This window comes from Taudactylus pleione, unplaced genomic scaffold, assembly GCF_031769625.1.
Source record: "Taudactylus pleione unplaced genomic scaffold, aTauple2 ptg000487l, whole genome shotgun sequence".
Classification (NCBI taxonomy): domain Eukaryota; kingdom Metazoa; phylum Chordata; class Amphibia; order Anura; family Myobatrachidae; genus Taudactylus; species Taudactylus pleione.
Window position 1 is genome coordinate 4425344 of NW_028284889.1, and position 20591 is coordinate 4445934.

General features: G+C 47.3%; 1 protein-coding gene across 3 annotated transcripts in view; it reads left to right on the forward strand.

Moving 5' to 3' along the window:
• TEX14 (testis expressed 14, intercellular bridge forming factor) overlaps positions 1–20591 on the forward strand; it is a 377640-nt gene that overhangs the window by 143613 nt on the left and 213436 nt on the right. For all 3 annotated transcript variants that reach the window (XM_088449540.1, XM_088449541.1, XM_088449542.1), the window contains 3 exons: positions 5636–5826; positions 14210–14303; positions 17625–18319. In XM_088449540.1, the coding sequence (XP_088305666.1) occupies positions 5636–5826; positions 14210–14303; positions 17625–18319 (980 nt within the window). The remainder of the gene's footprint in view (positions 1–5635; positions 5827–14209; positions 14304–17624; positions 18320–20591) is intronic.

A 20591-nucleotide genomic window follows, 5' to 3' on the forward strand; every position in this document is an offset into this window, starting at 1 on the left:
AAGCACTCAACAAGTCTTTGCGGGTCCCGAAGTTTCGGATGGAGACCCTACGGTCCATCATTCTGGCGCTGGAACCTGGGGACTACATGGTGTCATTGAACTTACAGGACGCTATGGCGGTCATGGCGGCTTCTCTGCGGCTGCAAGGAGTCCGCATGTTGCCGTACTTGGACGACCTGTTATTGGTGGCAGGATCTCCAGAGCTCCTGTTACACCACTTGGACCTGACCATTGCACTGCTGCAATGGCACGGCTGGCTAATCAACTGGCAGAAGTCCACTCTAATCCCGTCTCGGAGGATAAACACCCCGGAGGTTCGCCTGTCCCTTGCGTGGTAGTTAAAGACGACCCACCTCAACAAGGGACGTCCGTTCTGGGTTCCAAATTGGGTCCTGTTGACAACGGACGCCAGTCTTCGGGGCTGGGGAGCAGTTTTGGGTCCACACTTGTTCCAGGGCAGGTGGACACCGACAGAAGCGGAGCTTCCAATAAATATCTTGGAACTCCGTGCGGTCTTCAATGCTCTCCTGCAGGCACAGCGGTTTCTCCAGGGTCACCCGGTGCAGGTCCAGTCGGACAATGCTACCACCGTGGCCTACATAAACAGGCAAGGAGGAACTCGCAGTCGGGCGGCTCTCGTAGAGGTCTCTCGGATCCTGGTTTGGGCGGAGCGCAATCTTCCGGCCATATCAGCGGTCTTCATCCCGGGAGTGCTAAATTGGGAGGCAGACTTTCTAAGTCGCCAGGACGTTCATCCAGGGGAATGGTCCCTGCACCCGGACGTTTTTCAACTACTGGTGGACAGGTGGGGTCTTCCAGAAATCGACCTCATGGCGTCCCGGCACAACAACAAGTTGCCGGTGTACGGGTCTCGCACAAGAGACGAAGGGGCGTCTCTGGTGGATGCTCTGTCCGTCCGGTGGACGTTCAGGTTCGCATACCTGTTCCCTCCGGTCTCCCTTCTTCCACGGGTAATCCGGAAATTCAAACAGGAAGGAGGGACGCTCCTGTTGATAGCTCCCGCGTGGCCCAGACGGCACTGGTTCTCAGACCTTCAGGGTCTGTCCGTGGACAGTCCTCTGCGGTTGCCGCTACGACCGGACCTTCTGTCTCAGGGTCCTTGTCTTCACCCGGACCTGACTCGGCTGTCTTTGGCGGCGTGGCTGTTGAGACGGCCATGCTGAGGTCCTGGGGGTTTTCCAGCTCTGTGGTGCGTACCATGTTACGAGCTCGGAAACCGTCTTCCGCGAGGATATACCATCGCGTGTGGCATATGTTCTTCCAGTGGTGTCGACCGAGAGGTTATGCACCGCGGGAGTTTCGTCTGTCTCGGATTCTCGCCTTCCTGCAAGCGGGACTAGATCATGGGCTTCGCCTTGCTTCTTTGAAGGTACAGGTTTCGGCCCTATCTGTCTGGTTTCACCGTAGGATTGCTACAATCCCGGATGTGCGCACCTTTATGCAAGGTGTTCTCCGTATTCAGCCGCCCTTTGTTCCACCTGTGGCGCCTTGGGATTTGGCTGTGGTCCTGAGGGCTCTCCAAGGACCGCCGTTTGAACCACTGGGCTCAGTGGATATTAAATGGCTAACAGCTAAGACTGTTTTCCTTCTGGCCGTTGCTTCAGCCAGACGTGTTTCTGAGTTAGGGGCTCTTTCTTGTAGACCCCCTTTCTTGGTTTTTCATGGGAACAGGGCAGTGCTCCGCACTCGGCCCAAGTTTCTTCCCAAAGTTGTTTCCCAGTTTCATGTTAACGAGGAAATAGTTGTTCCGGCCTTTAACTCACCGGGTCTTTCCGTGGGTGAGGCCTCTTTGGATGTTGTGCGGGCCTTAAGGACTTATGTTGACCGCACTTCTTTGTTTAGGAAGTCGGACGCTTTGTTGTCCTCTATGGCTTCTGTAAAAAGGGTTGGCCTGCTTCAAAGCAAACTTTGGCAGCCTGGATCCGTATGGCTATTTCTGAAGCTTATCTTCATGAAGGCCTACCGGTCCCTCCTTCTCTGAAGGCTCATTCCACTAGGTCTGTGGGTCCTTCGTGGGCAGCTCGACGTGGTGCCTCGGCAGTTCAGATCTGCAAGGCTGCTACGTGGTCTTCTGTCCATACCTTCGTGAGGTATTACTGGTTTGACACCTTCGCCTCTCAGGATGCTTCCTTCGGGCGGCGGATTCTCCTTTCTGCACAGGAGCGTCCCCACCCTTAAAGGATACTGCTTTGGGACATCCCCAAGGTATCCTGTGGATACCCTATGGACCCTGAAGTAGAAAATATGAGATATGGTAAGAACTTACCCTTGTTATCTCTATTTCTACGAAGTCCATAGGGTTCCACAGGACTCCCGCCCTGTCGCACCTGTGCTGCAGATGGGCTTTGCTCTGGTCACCGGTTTTCCGTCTCCCTCTGGTGAGAATGTGATTCTTGTATGTGTCCAGATCTTTGTTCTCTCTCTTCCTTCTCCTCCTCCGGCCTATGGCTTGGTAACTAACTGAGGTGCCTTGGCCCGGGGGCGGGGTATAGGAGGGGGACCTAGTGCATCCTGGGAGGCTGAAAGCTTAACTCTTTGGTGCCCTGCGACTGACGTCACACCTATACCCCCAAGGTATCCTGTGGAACCCTATGGACTTCGTAGAAATAGAGATAACAAGGGTAAGTTCTTACCATATCTCATATTTTTTACTTTTGTTGTTTCTATTGGAAATGGTTCTGACATGTAATTAAAGGTTGGTAAGCAATAATATGTACTAATTGCAGGTTCCGCAATGGGTAGCAATGTTGCTCATGCATATGCTAACCTTTATATGGATTATTATGAGAGAAAACATATTTTCCTCAATTTGGAGATAGTTTGATGTATTTTTGTTGTGGTCGTGGTCTCAGGAATTGCTTTTGGGAATGCTGAAATGCCTCAATAAGCTTGACTCACCAATTCAGTTTACTATGGAGTATGATAGAAAAAGAGATCAATTTTCTTGATATAACCATATTTACCACTGAACAGGTCTTTGGGTATAGACTGTATAGGAATGATACAGATCACAATACTTTATCCACATTTGAAAGCTACCACCCTTGTCCCCTCAAAAAAAATCAATATGGGCATCTTGGATCATACATGTTTTAAGACACTTTGCAGATGAAATATCATTTGGCATCATTCAGATGCATGCTAATCGACTGGGTAACACTATCTAAGCGAGGTGGTGATAGAGCAAAATTACTTCTACGGAATGATATCTGAACATGGTATGCCCAAAAGGACTCAATTAACCAATACATCTGGGTATTTTCCTATGAAGGGTGCACTGAAGATGCTTTGTTTTCATTATTTGACTTTTTTTTTATTTTTAACTTTTGCTGATTTTTAATTTTATCATCTATACACCATATACAGGGAGAGTCTCCCATATCCAAAATGCTTGGAACCAGGGGTATTTTTGGATATCGGAATATTCTGTATTTTGGAATCATTGCATACCATAATGAAATATCTTGGGAATGGGACCCAATTCTAAACACAAAATGCTTTTATGTTTTATATACACCTTATACACACAGCCTGCAGGGAATTTTATACAATATTTTCAATAATTTTGTGCTTTAAACAAAGTTTGTGTACATTGAACCATCAAAAAGCAAAGGTTTCATTATCTCAGTCATGCTAAAAAAAAAAATCTGTATTTCGGAATATTCCGTATTTCAGAATATTTGGATATGGGAGACTCAACCTGTAATGATATATATTTTTTGTATATATAGTTATACTCCTTGATATATAGTTGCTCGTCATCAAGTTGCTTGTTATCTTAAATATGTTTTGGCTTTCAGTAGTTTATGTTCTCTTGTATATTAGTTGATAGGTATATTCAATACTTTTTCTGTGTTATCAAACACTGTTGATATGATACACACTTCAATAGTTATTTATCCAGACTGTACTTCTGCTTGGAACACATTTCCAATTTACATGATATTTTAATTTGCTAGTTTAGGAGATTGGGCTAAATTGGCTATTCCTATTTTTCATGTTTGTTTATGCACCTTAAAAAAGTTTAATTACTGGAATCTTTGATTCCTTACTTTCAATTCACTAGAGATGCACTTAAGGTCAGGGGCCAGTTGGTGTTCTGGCTTATCCGGATTGAAGTAAAGATATTTACAGCATGTAAGGACATTGGCTAATGGAGTACCACCTCTTCATTTCTTCTATGACCCAGAAGAATTGACTGGTTCTGTAGATATTTATAGCTGCATAATAATTTCATAATAGGGATGAGTGCAGATGTTTTCAAATCCAGTTGTTACTGTAAAAAAAATCTGCAGTAGTTACAGAAAGAGCCTGCATAGATGGCCAGAGATGTGCAGGCTCAGCTTAATTTGGAGTTTCTCGCCAAATTCTGATTTTTCCCGCCAAATTTTGTGTCTCAGAAAGAGGCAAAACATCATCTTTGATGGACAAACATGATCTTTCATAAACTGTAGTCCATGAAAGACTATGTTTGTCTATGAATGAAGTAATTTTGCCTCTTTCTGAGACCCCACATTTGGCGGGAAAATCCTAACCAAACTGAGCCTGCACATCTCTAATAAATATATATATATATATATATATATATATATATATATATATATATATATATATATATGTGTATAACATATTAAATGACCCCTCAATCTCCTTTCATTAAGCTCATGCAGCACAGATTTTTGGGCACAGAAGCACACGTTCCCTATAATGCAACAGAAATGCCTGTAATGTGACACACATCTCCAGTAAGTCTGCACACTTCCTTGAGCATTAATCACCTGTAATTCATCACACATACTTCGTTACACAGACTCCTGTAACTATCAGTGTGCTAGAGGGTAGTTGCCATTTTCTTGAAGCACACATCCTCCTTTTCTTCTCACCATTGGCCTTAGGGAGTTTGTTAGACTCTCCATGGAGTCCCAGACATTAAGGATAGTCACAATGTTTATTCAATGTGTATACAATGCTAATATGGGAAGCATACACATTGCAAGATGAATACAGGTCAGCACTCAGAACCAGTAGCATGTTATGTCAGACATACATCCATACTTGTAATGGAGCATACACACGGTCAGATTTGTCAGATGAACGATTTGAACGATTTTAGACTGCATTAAAATTAATGGAATTGTCCAAGTCTGACTGCAAACACATCAGATGTCAGATATCGTTATCTGACAAACAGGAACACACATCGTTCATCATCCATCGTTCAGGCATGTCAGATTTTCCTTCAGATATGAACGATTGAACGATTTTTAAAATCGTTATCGTTCAGATCTGAAGAAAAATCTGACCTTGTGTATGCACCATAACTGTTTGTTGTGCTTGTGAAATACACATTTGTTATTAGGTTTCAATAAAACGTAGAAGCTAGGGGTGTGCCCCAGCTTAATTTTAAATTTCAGCTGCTCAGTTTTGTTCACTTTATGCAAAAGAAGGTAGTATTTTATCTGCATGCAAAATAATGTATGTGTGTCCCTTGCATTGGAATGTGGTTTGTTCAGGAGCAAATTGTTCTTTTTGATCCTTTTCTTATTTTCTCCTAAATCAGGGCCATTATGTGTGTATTCTTTAAATATATATTATAGTGTATTGTTTTTTACAGACTCAATTCCATGGAATGGATTGGATGGCAATACTATTGTAGACGCTGTGTGTTCAGGCCATTATTTATGTGTTGACCCCAGACTTTATAAGCCATATGATTCCATCGTAATGTCAGGCATTCAGGCCATACCTGAGGAAAGGACAATGAATTTACAGGATATTCGATATTTACTGAAGAATGATAGCAAGGTAATTAGATTATGTAATGCCTCATAGTTGGGCTATGTTTCATTTATGCTTATACAAAAAACAGACATTATCTTGAAATAGCAAAGGTCAGAGAGTAGTTAAAAGCTATCCATACTTCTATAGTACATCAGTAAAAAAATATGGTACCTATGTAATAAATATGTGTAAAGTAAAAATTGTTTTGTAGGCATGCTTTCATTTCATAAATGTACTAATCTGTTTTTTTTCTCAGCTCTAAAATCCTTGTAGCAATTTGTGATCCTATCTATTTACCTAACTAGTATTGGATTATGAGAATTATGGGAGCCCTTGCTAACCCCTTCTCTGAGGGTTTTAAACTTCTGCATTGAGCCCATTTTTTCGTTGTTTGTGAAATTCCAATGTCACTATCACAATTTTCTATAAATTACTGTATACTTTTCTACTTCAGGGTCCACAGGGTGACTTTGGGGTCAGTGGCGTAACTGTGGTATTTGGAGTCCAGGGCAAATTTAAAAACGGAGGACCCCCCCCCACCCACCCAATGTGCGCACGTGCCAAAAATGGGCGTGGTCACTTAAAAATGGGGCGTGTCAACATGACACACCCCTTTCTCATCACTCTGAACATTCCTTTCCATTCCATATGCACCTTAATGCTGTGCCCCATATACAGTCCCCCCTGTGCAGTGCCCCCAGTAGTGGTCCCCCTTTTATGCAGGCCCCCAGTAGTGCCCCCTCTTATGCAGGCCTCCAGTAGTGCCCCTTATACAGTACCCCCAGTATGCAATGTCCCCAGTAGTGGTCCCTCCTATGCAGGCCCCCAGTAGGGCCCCTTATACAGTGTCCCTAGTAGTGATCTCCCTTATGCAGGCCCCCAGTTGTGGTCCCCCCTATCCAATGCCCCCAGTAGTGATCCCCCCAGTGCAGTGTCCCTTGTGCCCCCAGTAGTAAACCCCATATATAGTGCCCCCAGTATTAGATCCCCCTATGCAGTGCCCCAGTAGTGGTCCCCCCTATCCAGTGCCCCCAGTAGTGGTCCCCCAGTGCAGTGTCCCTTGTGCCCTCAGTAGTGACCTCCCTTATGCAGTGCCCATTGTATAGTGCCCCCAGTAGCAGTCCCCCCCCATGCAGTTCCCCCAGTAGTGGTCCCCATCGCTGGCGGCGATGTGTGTGCAAATACACCAGCCTGAGCCCGCCTCCCACCCTCCGCCTGGCGCAATTGGGTAATCGCTCAAGGCGAGGGAAGGGGCTCGGCTGTACAGCACAGGACCGGTGCTGGGCGCAGGGAAGCCTAGCGCTGGTCCTGTGTAAATGTGTAGCACTGACCACACTCATTGCAGTCGGCACTACACCGGCTATCTAGGACGGGCTGGTACCGTGTCCCAGGGCACGTGCCCTGGCGGCTCTGCCCTAGTTACGCCACTGCTTGAAGTATAGGTGATGCAGAGTCATCCGGGCACCTTACGCAGTAAATTTTTCTCCCAGGATGCACTTGGGTCTCCCTCTATACCCCTCCCCCCGGGCCAGAGGCACCTCAGTTTCGTTGGGTGCCCGGCTGAAGTCGGGTCACTGCTACGTGGGGGAGCTGATTGACCTCCCCTGAAGAGTTTATTATTTTTAAACTAGCTCTGTTTTCAAGTGCGAACAGTCCAGGGGACAGCGCGCTGCAGCGTTACGGATATGCTCCAGCGTCCGGGGGTTAAACGTTGGCATGGGGAGGCTGCCTTCCCTGTTCAACAGCTGGCTCCTCCCCGCTGCACAGCGCGCCTTTCCTCTGCGGTCTCCTCCGTATCTGCGCCCTCAGAGGTCTCCGGTGGTCATTTTCTCCTGGCTGAGTCAGAGATCACACAGGCGGTACAGAGCCTGGGTCCCCCTACTTACCACTCCTCCTGAAAGTGGTCATTGTATGTAGCACTAGATCCTACCAGACGCTAAGTCTGCGTAGTTGATTGGTGGTGCTATTAAGTGCAGGTATTGTTATTCTGCATTGTATGTGACTTTATGTCTGTCTGTCTGAGTTTCACTTTCTATATCTGTCAGCCATTTTACATTCCCTGTGTCTTTTTTCTCACTTCTCTGTGTGGTGGGTCACATACAGTATATTGGTATCCTCTTCACCATGTCTGGTAGTGAGAGTAATATGCCGAATTTGGCTCCCGTCCGGCTGTTATGTAAAAAGTGTACAGCGGTGGTCCTTCTGGGATTATGTTTGAGGTGTTATGCTCCTCTAGGTCCCTATGCGGTCTCAGCCACTCCACAGGAGCCCCCTTGGGCGTGCTTTGCACAAGCACTTACGGCCATTGCAGGACATTTAGCTGTCCCTCCTGTGTTTTCCCCGCTAGGGATTACGCAGCAGCAGCTTATGCCCTCTCAGGGCCTGCTTCAGCCGGCTGCACCCATGCAGGTGTTATCTCCTCCGTGGGTTAATACGATTCCCACTGCGTACCAGATTGTGGCTGAGGTGCGGCAGCGGGAGATTTGCCAAAGTAGCCGGCTAAAAGATTTTTGCTGTTGTCTCCATCCACTCTGTATGATGATGACGCTATGTCATTTGATGATGGGGTGCTCCCGGATGAATCTGACTCTGAGAGCCTGACTCAGATCCGCTCGCAAGATGCGATCGCTCGCTTGCAGAAAAGGGCCGAATATGTAAATTAAGGGCTCGCACTGCGTCACGTAAGCACACCCACTGTATGTTAGTGAGCTACGGCAAAGTGCGCTCGCAAGTGTCTGAAGACGCCCCCTTGCCACTCGCAACACACGTCATCTCCGGGAAATGTATGATTAATCGGGACCATCGTGAGCCTTCCGAGCTGCTCGCTGCCCTTGGGGTTGCCTTAACCTGCCGCAAGCACTGCGATCAGTGCGGGCTGAAATACATGCAGGTGACGTGTACAATGACGATACTTTGCTAATTATGCACGCCCTTTAAACGCTGTTTTGGCGGCGGACACGCCTGCATTCGCAACACCACTCCCCCGTTCACATGCACCTTCCACTGCTACCACCCACAAACGGCACTATTTGTCACTCCAAGCAGCGACCTGAAAGTGGCTTACGAGATACCAAAAGCAGATCGCAACGAATGGCTTGCGCAAGTGCACTGCGAATTATACGCATGCGCAGATGGGCGAAAATCGCTCAGAGTGAGCAATCGCGCCTTAGCGAGCAGGTCTGAATCAGGCCCTGAGTCCTAGGTAGAGTCCAAATCAAAATTATATATTTTCTGGTCTGATGCAAGCTGTCCGGGCAGCCTTGGTCATAGAGGAGGACGACCTCCAGCACTTAAGTCCAAACATGCATAATTCAAGGACATAAAGGCGACCGCGGCTATATTTTCTTTGTCTAACTATTTTAATAAATGGGAAACCTCATCGGCGGTGGATTCCCATGTAACGTACTTGGTTAAAAGCGCAACACTCCCTATGCCTTTTATGTTGTCCCTGAAGGATACTACAGATAGGACGGTGGAGGTTTGCCTGAAATCCATTTATTCCCTTTCAGGTGCCGCGTGCAGACCAGCCATGGCTATCTGCTGGGTGGCTCGGGCTATGGAATGTTCGGCAAACACTCTGAAAGGGTCCTTGTCTTCGGATGCGACCAGGGAGCAGTTGAATCTTGTGGGCAACCTAAGGTATTCAGCTACCTATATTAACGAGGCTGCCTTGGATGTCAGCTTGTTGAATGCTAGGATTTACACTGCGGCCATTGCGGCTTGCTGCTCTCCGGTCCAACAAGGAAAAGGCTTTGGCTATTCAGTAGGTAGTACAGTCCTTGCTTCAGGCAGGGGTCATTGTAACGGTCCCGTTATCCCAGAGGGGAATGGGTTATTATTCCAGTCTTTTTCTGATTCAAAAACCGAACGGATCCCACTGACCTATCCTCAATCTCAAGTCCCTGAACAAGTTCCTCAAGGTACCTCGGTTCAGGATGGAAACCTTACGCTCGATCATACTGGCTATGGAACATGGGGATTTTATGGTGTCACTGGATATTCAGGATGCATACCTGCATATTCCGATTGCTCCAGCTCACTAGCGTTTTCTCAGGTTTGCTGTGTCACAACAACATTTCCATTTTTGGGCTCTGCCGTTTGGCCACTCTACTGCACCTTGGGTGTTTACAAAAATTATGGCGGTAATGGCAGCCCATCTGCCGCTGCTGGGGGTCCGTCTGTTACCATACCTGGACAACCTCTTACTGTTAGCAGGTTCTCCAGAGGTACTTCACCACCACCTACAGCTGACAATATCTGTGCTGCAGATACACGGGTGGTTGATCAATTGGAAGAAGTCCTCCATGATCCCGTTTCAAAGGGGCTCTGTTGGATTCCCAACAGCAGAGGATTTTTCTGACCACAGACAAGATCTCCACTTTGCTGGCGCGAGTGCGCAGATGCCTCCACAGTTGCCGTGTGTCCATACACTCAGCAATGCAGTTACTGGGATCCATGGTGTCGACATTCGACATGGTGGAATACAGTATGCCCAGTTTCATTCTCGGCCTCTTCAGAAATTGATCCTCTCCCAGGTGAGACGGATTACCACATGGGATAAAGTCACAAACGATGGTGCTCTCTCCGGAGGTGCGTCTGTCTCTGACTTGGTGGCTGCAGTCGGCCCACCTCTTCAGGGGGCGCCCCTTTTGTATTCCTGACTGGATCCTTCTAACGACGGATGCCAATCTCTGGGGTTGGGGCGGGAGCTGAGGGTCAGTGCCTTGTCACGCAAGAAGCCATGAATTCTGCATTTGCCAACGCAGACTCTGGCCTCGTCCCTCCCGGAAATCGGAGGTGGCACGCCTCCGTTTCTGGGAACGGCTTCCAGGCACGTCCCTGCTCCGCTCCTCAAATGATTGACATGCTGCGGCTTGGGGGGTCTGCGAGCGAGATTGCAGGACCTGTTCTGCAGATGGGCAGACCCCTAAACAACGGAGATGTGCATTCATCCTTGGATGAACGTACATCTCTGAATCAGGTCCTATGTTTCTAATAGATATTTCCATTGATCATTGGCCTGATTCAGGTTGGATCGCAAGTCTGCAATCGCATGCACCCAAACAAAGCGAAAATATGCAAATTAATACGATCGCAGCACTGTACCATGACACCCACTTCCCATCACATACATCCGCATGTCAGCGTAAACATCGGTAACATCGATTAAATCGGCCCATACGCAAAGTTGTGTTTGAGCTTGACATGCCTCACAACCTGCAAAGCTTCCTGAAGCGTCATGGCTGGGTATGGCGTCGCTGGGGCTTAATTATGCACACCCCTGTAACAGCGTTCAAATGGACAGGCATGTCTGCATTCCTTTGACCCACCCTCTCCACTCTGAAACGGCACTTCCTGTCAATAATCTCTTTGTGCCACTGCGTTTGCATACCGATTGCAGTGGCTGGCTTGCGCACACACACTGAGATGCATACGCATGCACAGAACGCAAACATCGACCTGTTGCGTGCTTCCGCAGCCTTGCGATCCAACCTGAATCAGGCTCTTTGTTCAGTTCTAAGGATCAATCCATTGTGATGTATGAATTATAATAATGCTAGTTTCTTCTTTTAGGTTTGATTTCCTTTTGCATCCAACATTGATTTATTTGCTTCCCCATACACTACTATGGTCGCTTTTTGTGTGTCACTTTAAGCCATACCAATGCTGCCTCTAATTGTACAAGTTGCAAAAACAAAATCTTGCTACTCTATCCATTCTGTTAGTTAAAGACTGCTTATTTCAGTTTTCTAGGCTATGTCCTGATTTTATCCTATTATAGTGTGGTGGTCGCAAGAAGATAGAGAAAAGCATTTTGCATTCAAATGTTACTTTTGGTCCCAAATATCAATGTTATCAGTGCAACAAGAGCTAGCTACTGTTTTTATAGTGATTAGCTTTTGGTGCATGTTATTGATTACTTTTATGTACTCTAGTTTTAGAGCAATGTCATTTGATACTAGTTTTAAATAGGATACAGTGCATCCAGAAAGTATTCACAACGCTTCACGTTTTCCACATTTTATGTTACAGCCTTATTCCAAAATGGAATACCGTATATACTCGAGTATAAATCGACCTGAATATAAGCCGAGGTACCTACTTTTACCCAAAAAAACTGGGAAAACTTACTGACTCGAGTATAAGCCTAGTGTGGGAAATGGCAGCAGCTGGTAGTGCCCCCAGTAGTAATTCCCCCTGGTTGTGCCCCCAGTAGTAATCCCTCCTGGTAGTGCCCCCTGTAGTAATCCCCCACTGGTAGTGCCCCCTGTAGTAATCCTCCCCTGGTAGTTCCCCCAGTGGTAATCCCCCCTTTTAGTGCCCCCTGTAGTAATCCCCCCCTGGTAGTGCCCCCTGTAGTAATCCCCCCCTTGTAGTTCCCCCAGTGGTAATCCTCCCTTTTAGTGCCCCCTGTAGTAATCGCCCCCAGATAATGTCCCCTGGTAGTGCCCCCTGTAGTAATCGCCCCCTGGTAGTGCCCCCCGGTAGTGCCCCCTGTAGTCATCGCCCCCTGGTAGTGCCCCCTGTAGTCCCCCCCCCCCCCTAGTAGAGAGAGACGTGAAAAGAATAAAAAAAAAATAAACACTTACCTTAAACTCCCACTCCTGGTCCCGCCGCTGTCCGCTCCTCCGGCCGCTTTGCATAGGAGAGACGTCGTCATGACGACGTGTCTCCCATCACCCACTGCGGGAGCCGGAAGATGGCTCCCGCAGTGGGAGCAGCTGCAGCCGCTGAGAGTCTGACAGACTCTCAGCGGCTGTTGATTACACCAAACACGCAGCTGCCGGCTCCGGCGGCTGTGTGTTTGGCAGTGTGTAGCGCTGACCGAACTCCGTCCGGTCAGCGCTACACTTGACTCGAGTATAAGCCGAGGGGGTACTTTTTCAGCACATTTTTTGTGCTGAAAAACTCGGCTTATACTCGAGTATATACGGTAAATAAATTTTTGTCCTCAAAATTCTACACACAATACCTCATAATGACAACATGTAAAAAGGTTTTTTTTGCGATTTTTGCAAATTTAATTAAAAAAAAAACGAAGAAATCACATGTACATAAGTATTCACAGCCTTTGCTCAATACTTTGTTGATGCACCTTTGGCAGCAATTACTGCCTCAAGTGTTTTTGAATATGATGCCACAAGCTTGGTACACCTATCTTTGGACAGTTTCGCCCATTCCTCTTTGGAGCACCTCAAGTCCGGGCTCTGGCTGGGCCACTCAAGGACATTCACATAGTTGTCCTGAAGCCACTCCTTTGATATCTTGGCTGTGTGCTTAGGGTCGTTGTCCTGCTGAAAGATGAACTGTCACTCCAGTCTGAGGTCAAGAGTGCTCTGCAGCAGGTTTTCATCCAGGATATCTCTGTACATTGCTGCATTCATCTAATCTTCCAGTTCCTGCCACTGAAAAACATCCCCACAGCATGATGCTGCCACCACCATGCTTCACTGTAGGGATGGTATATGCCTGGTGATGAGCGGTGCCTGGTTTCCTCCAAACATAACGTCTGGCATTCATGCCAAAGAGTTCAGTCTTTGTCTCTCATTGTCTGAGAGTCCTTCAGGTGCATTTTGGTAAACTCCAGGTGGGCTGCCATGTGCTTTTTACTAAGGAGTGGCTTTCGTCTGGCCACACTACCATACAGGCCTGATTTGTGGATTGCTGCAGAGATGGTTGTCCTTCTGGAAGGTTCTCCTCTCTCCACAGAGGATGCTGTAGCTCTGACAGAGTGACTATCGGGTTCTTGGTCACCTCCCTGAATAGGGCCCTTCTCCCCCGATTGCTCAGTTTAGATGGCCTGCCAACTCTAGGAAGAGTTCTGTTTTTTCCGAACTTCTTCCATTTACGGTTAATGGAGGCCACTGTGCTCATTGGGACCTTCAAAGCAGCAGATATTTTTCTGTACCCTTCCCCAGATTTTTGCCTCGAGACAATCCTGTCTCTGAGGTCTACAGACAATTCCTTGGACTTCATGAGTGGGACCTTATATAGACAGTTGTATGCCTTTTAAAATCATGTCTAATCAACTGAATTTTTCACAGGTGGACTCCAATTAAGCTGTAGTAACATCTCAAGGATGATCAGTGGAACCTGAGCTCAATTTTGAGCTTCATGGCAAAGGCCGTGAATACTTAAGTACATGTGATTTTTTTCTAATTCAATTTGCAAAAATCTCAAAAAACCTTTTTGCACGTTGTCATTATGGGGTATTGTGTGTAGAAGTTTGAGGACAAAAATGAATTTATTCCATTTTGGAATAAGGCTGTAACATAACAAAATGTGGAAAAAGTGAAGCGTTGTGAATACTTTCCGGATGCACTGCATATGAACAGATGGACTTGATGCAATGTTTTGTTTTAAATCGTGTATCAAGTAAAAATATCATTATTGATTTTACTTACAGCACATTGCGTGTACAAAAAATGCTTCTGAAAATGTGACGATAGAGACAGGTAGAGATGGCAGCTTGCAGCGTACGGAACAGTCATTTCCAGTCGGTATGTATATGTTGATTATTATATGTTAATTATTTTTAAGTACAAACAATTTTATTAAAATATTTTGTTTTATTATTGAGACCTAGATAAATTAAGTGACTTGTCCAAAGATTAGACACTAGAGAATATTTCAGTCATTTTTACTTTTTTTTTTAATTAACATGCAGTTCTATTTATTTGACCAGTGAAACAGTACTAGACCAATCAAAGTAAATGTTGATTGCCTTTTTAGTGCACTATGGGGGTGATTCAGCTTCAGCCGGAATTACAAAGCTGTTCGCAGGCAGCTTTGCAATTCCGTTCTTGCTACAATGCAAATGCAGCAGGTGTTGTATGACACCCCCTACTGCATTTGCGATCCCAGCACTGAGGTCGCAGGCTGGGATCACCATCGCGACCATCAGTAGCGATGGTGGACGGCGCCAGGCTTAGGCTTACTCAGGCTGCCTGGCTTGCGAGGCCAGGAAGCTGCTTCCGTTGACACAATCCCTGGCCTTGCCACCCCTGGAAAACAGGACCAGGGACGTGGAGAGCCCTGCCGGGCCCAGGTGCAGAAGGGCGCGTGGCTGAATCGCGGGAGCCCCCTTGAGCTTAAATAAAAATAATACTTTTGCGCGGCGCTACGCACTGGGGAGGGGGCGCTGTGAGCCCCTTAGCCCGGCGCAAAGCCATGTGATCGCTACCCCCCCACAGGCATAAGAGACTGCTGTGGCTGCTGCTCAGCAGCAGAGAGCAGTCTCCCACTACAGCCCTGCTGGGCTGCTGTAAGGAAGGGAGGGGGGGCAGCGTCGGGCCCCTCAGGAAGCCTTGGTAAATAGTACCCGCTCCCCCCCTCTCTAGGCACCCCTGAACAGGACCGACAAGCCCATGTTTCCGGGAAACCTGTCGCCCCCGCAATGCCCCTTAAATGCCCCTGCCTATCAATCAGACAGAGGCATAGAAGGGTCTGCGTGCGATCACACAGGACATACGTGCAATGCTGCTGTCAAAGTCTGGTCACTTAAAACCACCTTTTTACCTCTCCGGTGCTTGTCCAGACTAGCTCTGAGGTCTGCTCGCGCTCTGCATCACTCTCGGATAGCAGAGAGGTCCGCTCACGCTGCACATCACTCCCGGCTGGGGCTGAGGTCTACTCCTGCCCTGTTTGCTCAGTGTCCTGTCACAGAGCATGGAGAAGGCTCTTCGCAGTCACTTGCTCACATCGTGTCTCCCTAGCATGATGGTATATAAACTGCACGCCAGAGTTCCCTCCAGAACTACAGTATGGGCGCTGTAATGTTGTCACCTGACTCTCTTCCACCACCCAGAGTGCTGTTCCCAGACCAGCTGATCGCAGCATCCAATCCTCCCCTATAAATTCCATTTTCTGACTGGCCTCTGGCCCTGATTCAGAGCCGGACGCTCTGACAGAGTGCTCGTTCTGAATCAGGGCCGGGCTATTTTTTTTTAGAACGGCCTCCTGGCCGCTCGCATAGCTGTGGGTGACCACCCACAGCTATAGCGAGCGGCCAAGAAGATGGTCGCGATGGTCAAGACCATTTGGCTTGCGACGAGACCCTTGTGGTAGGGTCTCGTCGCCGCATGCCCCAGAGAGATTTCGGCTCTAACAGAGTCGAAATCTCTCCCACTGACATCACTCGTGATGTCAGTGGGGCCGCCCCCAAACGGAGGCGTTCACATGGGAACGCCTCCGTTTGGCAGCCACCCACCCACCCACCCGGCCCGCCCACCAAAGGGGGCGTGCTGTCACTCAACATCGACAGCACTCCCCCTTTGGTACGAGACCCGGAGCGACGGATTGCCCGTTGCTATCGGAGTCTCGTGCATGCGCACGACGGCGCCGTTGTGCGCGTGCGCTCTGGGCCACCATCGACCCGGTGGCGAGCGCTAAGCGCTTGCGACCGGGTCTGAATCAGGCCCTCTGTTGCCAGTACAACGTTGCTTATTGCTGAAGTTACAGGTCAGTACTGAGCTCCCAGGTACTCTATATCTGAACGGTCCCAGGGACAGATTCATTACGCAACTGCGAATGCAATAGCGATTACGCATGCAGTTCAACTGTGATAGTATGCTAATCCATTGTGAACGCTATGCCGCCGCAGCACTACACAAGGATGCCCACTTTACCTTACACACATCCGTAATGTTTAGCAAGACTGCAAAACCATCGGTACAATTGAGTACCATCGCAACCTCACGCAACCTTGCACACCTGGGGTTCGCGCATGCGCAGAAAGCAACAATCGCCCAATTTCGTGCGTATTAGCAACTGCGGCCCTTGCTGAATCAGGCCCCCAGTTTGTTATATCCAATTCCTATATCTGGTAAACAAGTCTCCTATACCATCTTGTACACCAATCTGGTTTTACTACTGAGACTTGTTCTTATAGCAACCATGGGTTCCAGCCGATACCTCCAACCATCAGTCTCATCCGATGCTTCCAACATCGGACTCTTATCAATTAAGTTCCTAAATTCATCAATATCGGTCCCAACCGATCAAGTTCATAAATTCATTAATATCGGACTACTATCAATTAAGTTTTTCAGTTCTCCATCGGTCTCAAACCGATCCAGTTCATCAACTCTTCAACATCGGATTCAATGCCATCAAGTTCTCCACATCGGTCTCAAACCGATCCAGCTCTCGATCCAGCATCATCTGTCCCAACCCCATTCTACTCATTCATTCATTCATTCATTCAGTATTATATATTCAGTTCCATTCCAACCTGCTGTTCAATAAAGACTTTCTATTCCTGTTCTCGCCTTCGGGGCCATCATCAACTGCCGTATCTCTATCTCCTCAAATCTATACATGAGGAAGTCCTGGATCAAACCACCTAAGTTCATCCACGCCTCTCAAATCTCCTCTTCAGTCTCCCACACCTGTTCCAACCCAAAACCAACCCTCAGACATGACGGCTGAATCAGGCCCTTTTGTTATCTTTTTTTTTAGCTAACCATAAAATAAAAAGCTATTGGGAAACCTATAAAGGAAACACTAGACGGATTGCAGCAATTACCTGATCCCCAGGTGCCGGGGTTGGGGCATAAGGGAAATCCAACATGTTGGATTTCAGTGATTTGCCGATCCTGACCAGAAAATGATCGGGATCGGCATTTTGGGGATTTTTAACATGCAGAATTTCTCAGATTCCCTGAAGGATCACCGATCATTGATGCCCGCAGATCAACGGTTTTGATGATCGTATCGGTATCAGGTAATTGTGGCGCAGATATATGGGACCCTTAAGTTTGTTTAAAAAAAAAAAAATTTTAATTGTTGATCTGATTTTTTATTTCTGCTCTTTTGTACAGGTACATTTGAGAAAGTGTTAGGACTTTCTTGTTTAAATAGAGGAGGAACTCTTTCTTCAACTAAGTCACAATCTGATAGCCAGTATGCGATGACAGAACAAGCCAGTGTTGGCAGCCCTTCAGCCACATTATCACAAATTAGTGATTCTGAGACGAGCAGAGATTCTAATTCACAGGAGGAAGACTCTGATTGTGAGAGTACAGAACTAACTGACGACTTGCAGGCTGAATTACAAACACTAGAGAATAGATTGACTTCAATTCATATGCATAACAAATCTACTCTTGACAATCTTATATTTGTTAAGACGTTTCTGGAAGAGAACAAGATAATTCCTGATTGTACAGAAGAAACAAATCAGTCTGAATGTGATCGTGTGAGAGAACATGATGTACTATCAAATGAATGTCCTCCTCACAGGCTTAGAGATGAGGTTGATAACATGACCCCACATTTCAAGGGTAAATCTTATGCTGGATGGTGTGCTATAGGACCCCCTCCTCGGTATTTGCCCCCTGACATTGCATCATGTTCCCAGGATGACTTTGTTCAAGCTGATATGCAGAAAGATTTAAGGAAAAGCCAAAGCCAGTGTGTTGTTAACACTCTGAGAAAGGATACAAGGAATAATGAATGGTGTAGTGCTCATGGTTCATTCAAAGTGAAAAATGCTGAGCAACCATCAACTAACCAGGTGATTCATAGAAAAGATTTTATGTTGAATATAAATTAAAATCCTTATTTATTAAAAAACCTTTATGTTTTTATATTTATTTTGTCACTAATTCATGGTCAGGTTTCCATGTATTGTAGGCCACAATTTTCTTGCCTGAATGTGTGTGTGAAGCTGACCACAAAATAGTGGTTTCATGTATGTTTCTTACTTACATTTAAATCTAAATTGTTTGATATGGGGCAGCAGGGCACGTTTGACCAGCTTCAGTACCTGAGCTGTCACCAAAGCTACTGTGTTCTGTAATAACCCAAGCCACGTGCAGGAATGTAGCAAAGCCAGCTAATTAGTAGTGGTAATATTGTTTCCCTGATGCTTGTTACAAGCTTTGTGACTGGGCCCCCGGAGCATGTTTACTGGGCATCCGGCAAGCTTACCAAAATTAGGAAGTCTCCAGGAATTCATAAGAGTAGGCAAGTATGACTGGGGTATCACCTCTTTGTCATGCATCAGAGGCTTAGGCAAGACTTGTAAATGTTCGCACTGTGACTGCACTCACAGCTGTTTTTCCTATTGTATAATTTGCAGCCACTGCACCTCGACGACAAATGAATAAAGTGGTGATGTTATGTGTACAGTATGTTTTGCAAGCCTGTTCAGAACCCCCCCCATAAACTGTGTGCATAAGCAGGTGTTTCTACTTCAGGGTCCATAGGGGGTCCACAGGGTTGACCTTGGGGGTATAGGTTGGGAACCAAATCCGGGCACCACGCAGTTAAAGCTTTTAGCTCCCAGGATGCACTTGGGTCCACTCTCCCTATAACCCCGCCCCCCAGCCAGAGGCACCTCAGTTTAAGTTGGTGCCCGGCCGGAGTCGGGTCACCGTTACTGCAGGGGGGCTGCTTAGCAGCCCCTAAGCTTAAAATTTATTTTAAAAGAGTTTTATTTTATTATTTTTTACTACTCTTCAGAGCGGCAGCATCAGACTGTCCAATGGACGTCTAAGCTGCCGCTCCTACACCCCGCCGGCGCTGCGACGCCAGTACAGATCTGGGGATCGCAGCGGGACCCCAGAGTCTGTACTAGCCGGGCTCTGGAGGAATCCCTGGGCTGCTGCCGGATCGACGGGGACAGGTAAGTCGCGTGGTCACCGCTTGCGGTGACCCGCGTGTACATGCAGCCTTATGCCTCCTGTCTCTGGGGACAGACCGGAGGCGCTAGCGGTGGCGGCGGGCTCCCCCTCCATGGAGGCATACCCCGCGTGTCCACAGCCCACCAGGGATTATAGCGGCAGCGGGAGCCGGCATCCCGGGTGGTTAATTGCTAGCCAGGGGAGGAAGCCTTCCCTGTCTAGCGGCTCCTCCCCTCAGCTCAGCGCGCCTTTCAACACGCAGTCTGGCGTCGCTGAGCTGCTTCCTCCGCGGGCCACGCTTCTTCTGAGGTCTCCAGTGGCCATTTTCTCTGTGGTGCTGCAGAACTCCTAGGATGACAGTGAGCCCAGTCCCCCTGCGTACCTGGCCATTTTGGGTGAGTGTACACAGCGCTATAGCCTTCCCAGACACTGAATCTGGGCAGTTGAATGTAGCGACATTGTGCAGTATATTATATGTCATGCAAATGTATGTATATATATTTTTCTGCATTGTATGTGACTTATGCTAGTGCTGACTGTCTGCTTTTTCTCTCACCTGTCAGTGTATATCTATACCTTTTCTTTATCTGCCCTAATACAGGTGTACCTGGGGTGGTTCTGAGACCTCACATATATATACTTGTTAATATCTGTGAGGTTTGTCACATACTGTTGCGTGCTGCACGTTGCCATATTTTAAAGCAGAGGTGCAGACTCCTTCCATGGGGAAGATCTTGTTTGGTCCTGACCTTGACAAGATCGTTGCATCATTGGCAGTATCACTAATGGGGAGATACCGTCTTTAGCTACTCCCACTACATTCGGGCTAACTCTGTTAAGTCTTTTTGTCCTCAGGGTCAGCCTAAAGGCCTGTTTTTTCCTAGGCTGTCGGCCTCCATGGGGGCCACCATATCCAGTACCGAGCAGCCCTGGACTTCCGGACGACCCTGTTTCTACACCTGAGGATATACCCTCAGCCTGACGGGACAGGTCTACATCTGGGGAATTCCAGAGTGAGGTACTGATTCTCAACGGCCTCTCATTGCTCAGGCGGCCTCCTCACAGGCATTGTTACACGGGCCCTTCTTCAGACCTGATCAGGGCCTTACAATCCCAGAAAGCTATACAGTCTTTGTGGTAAGCAGAGCTATTTCGGCCAAT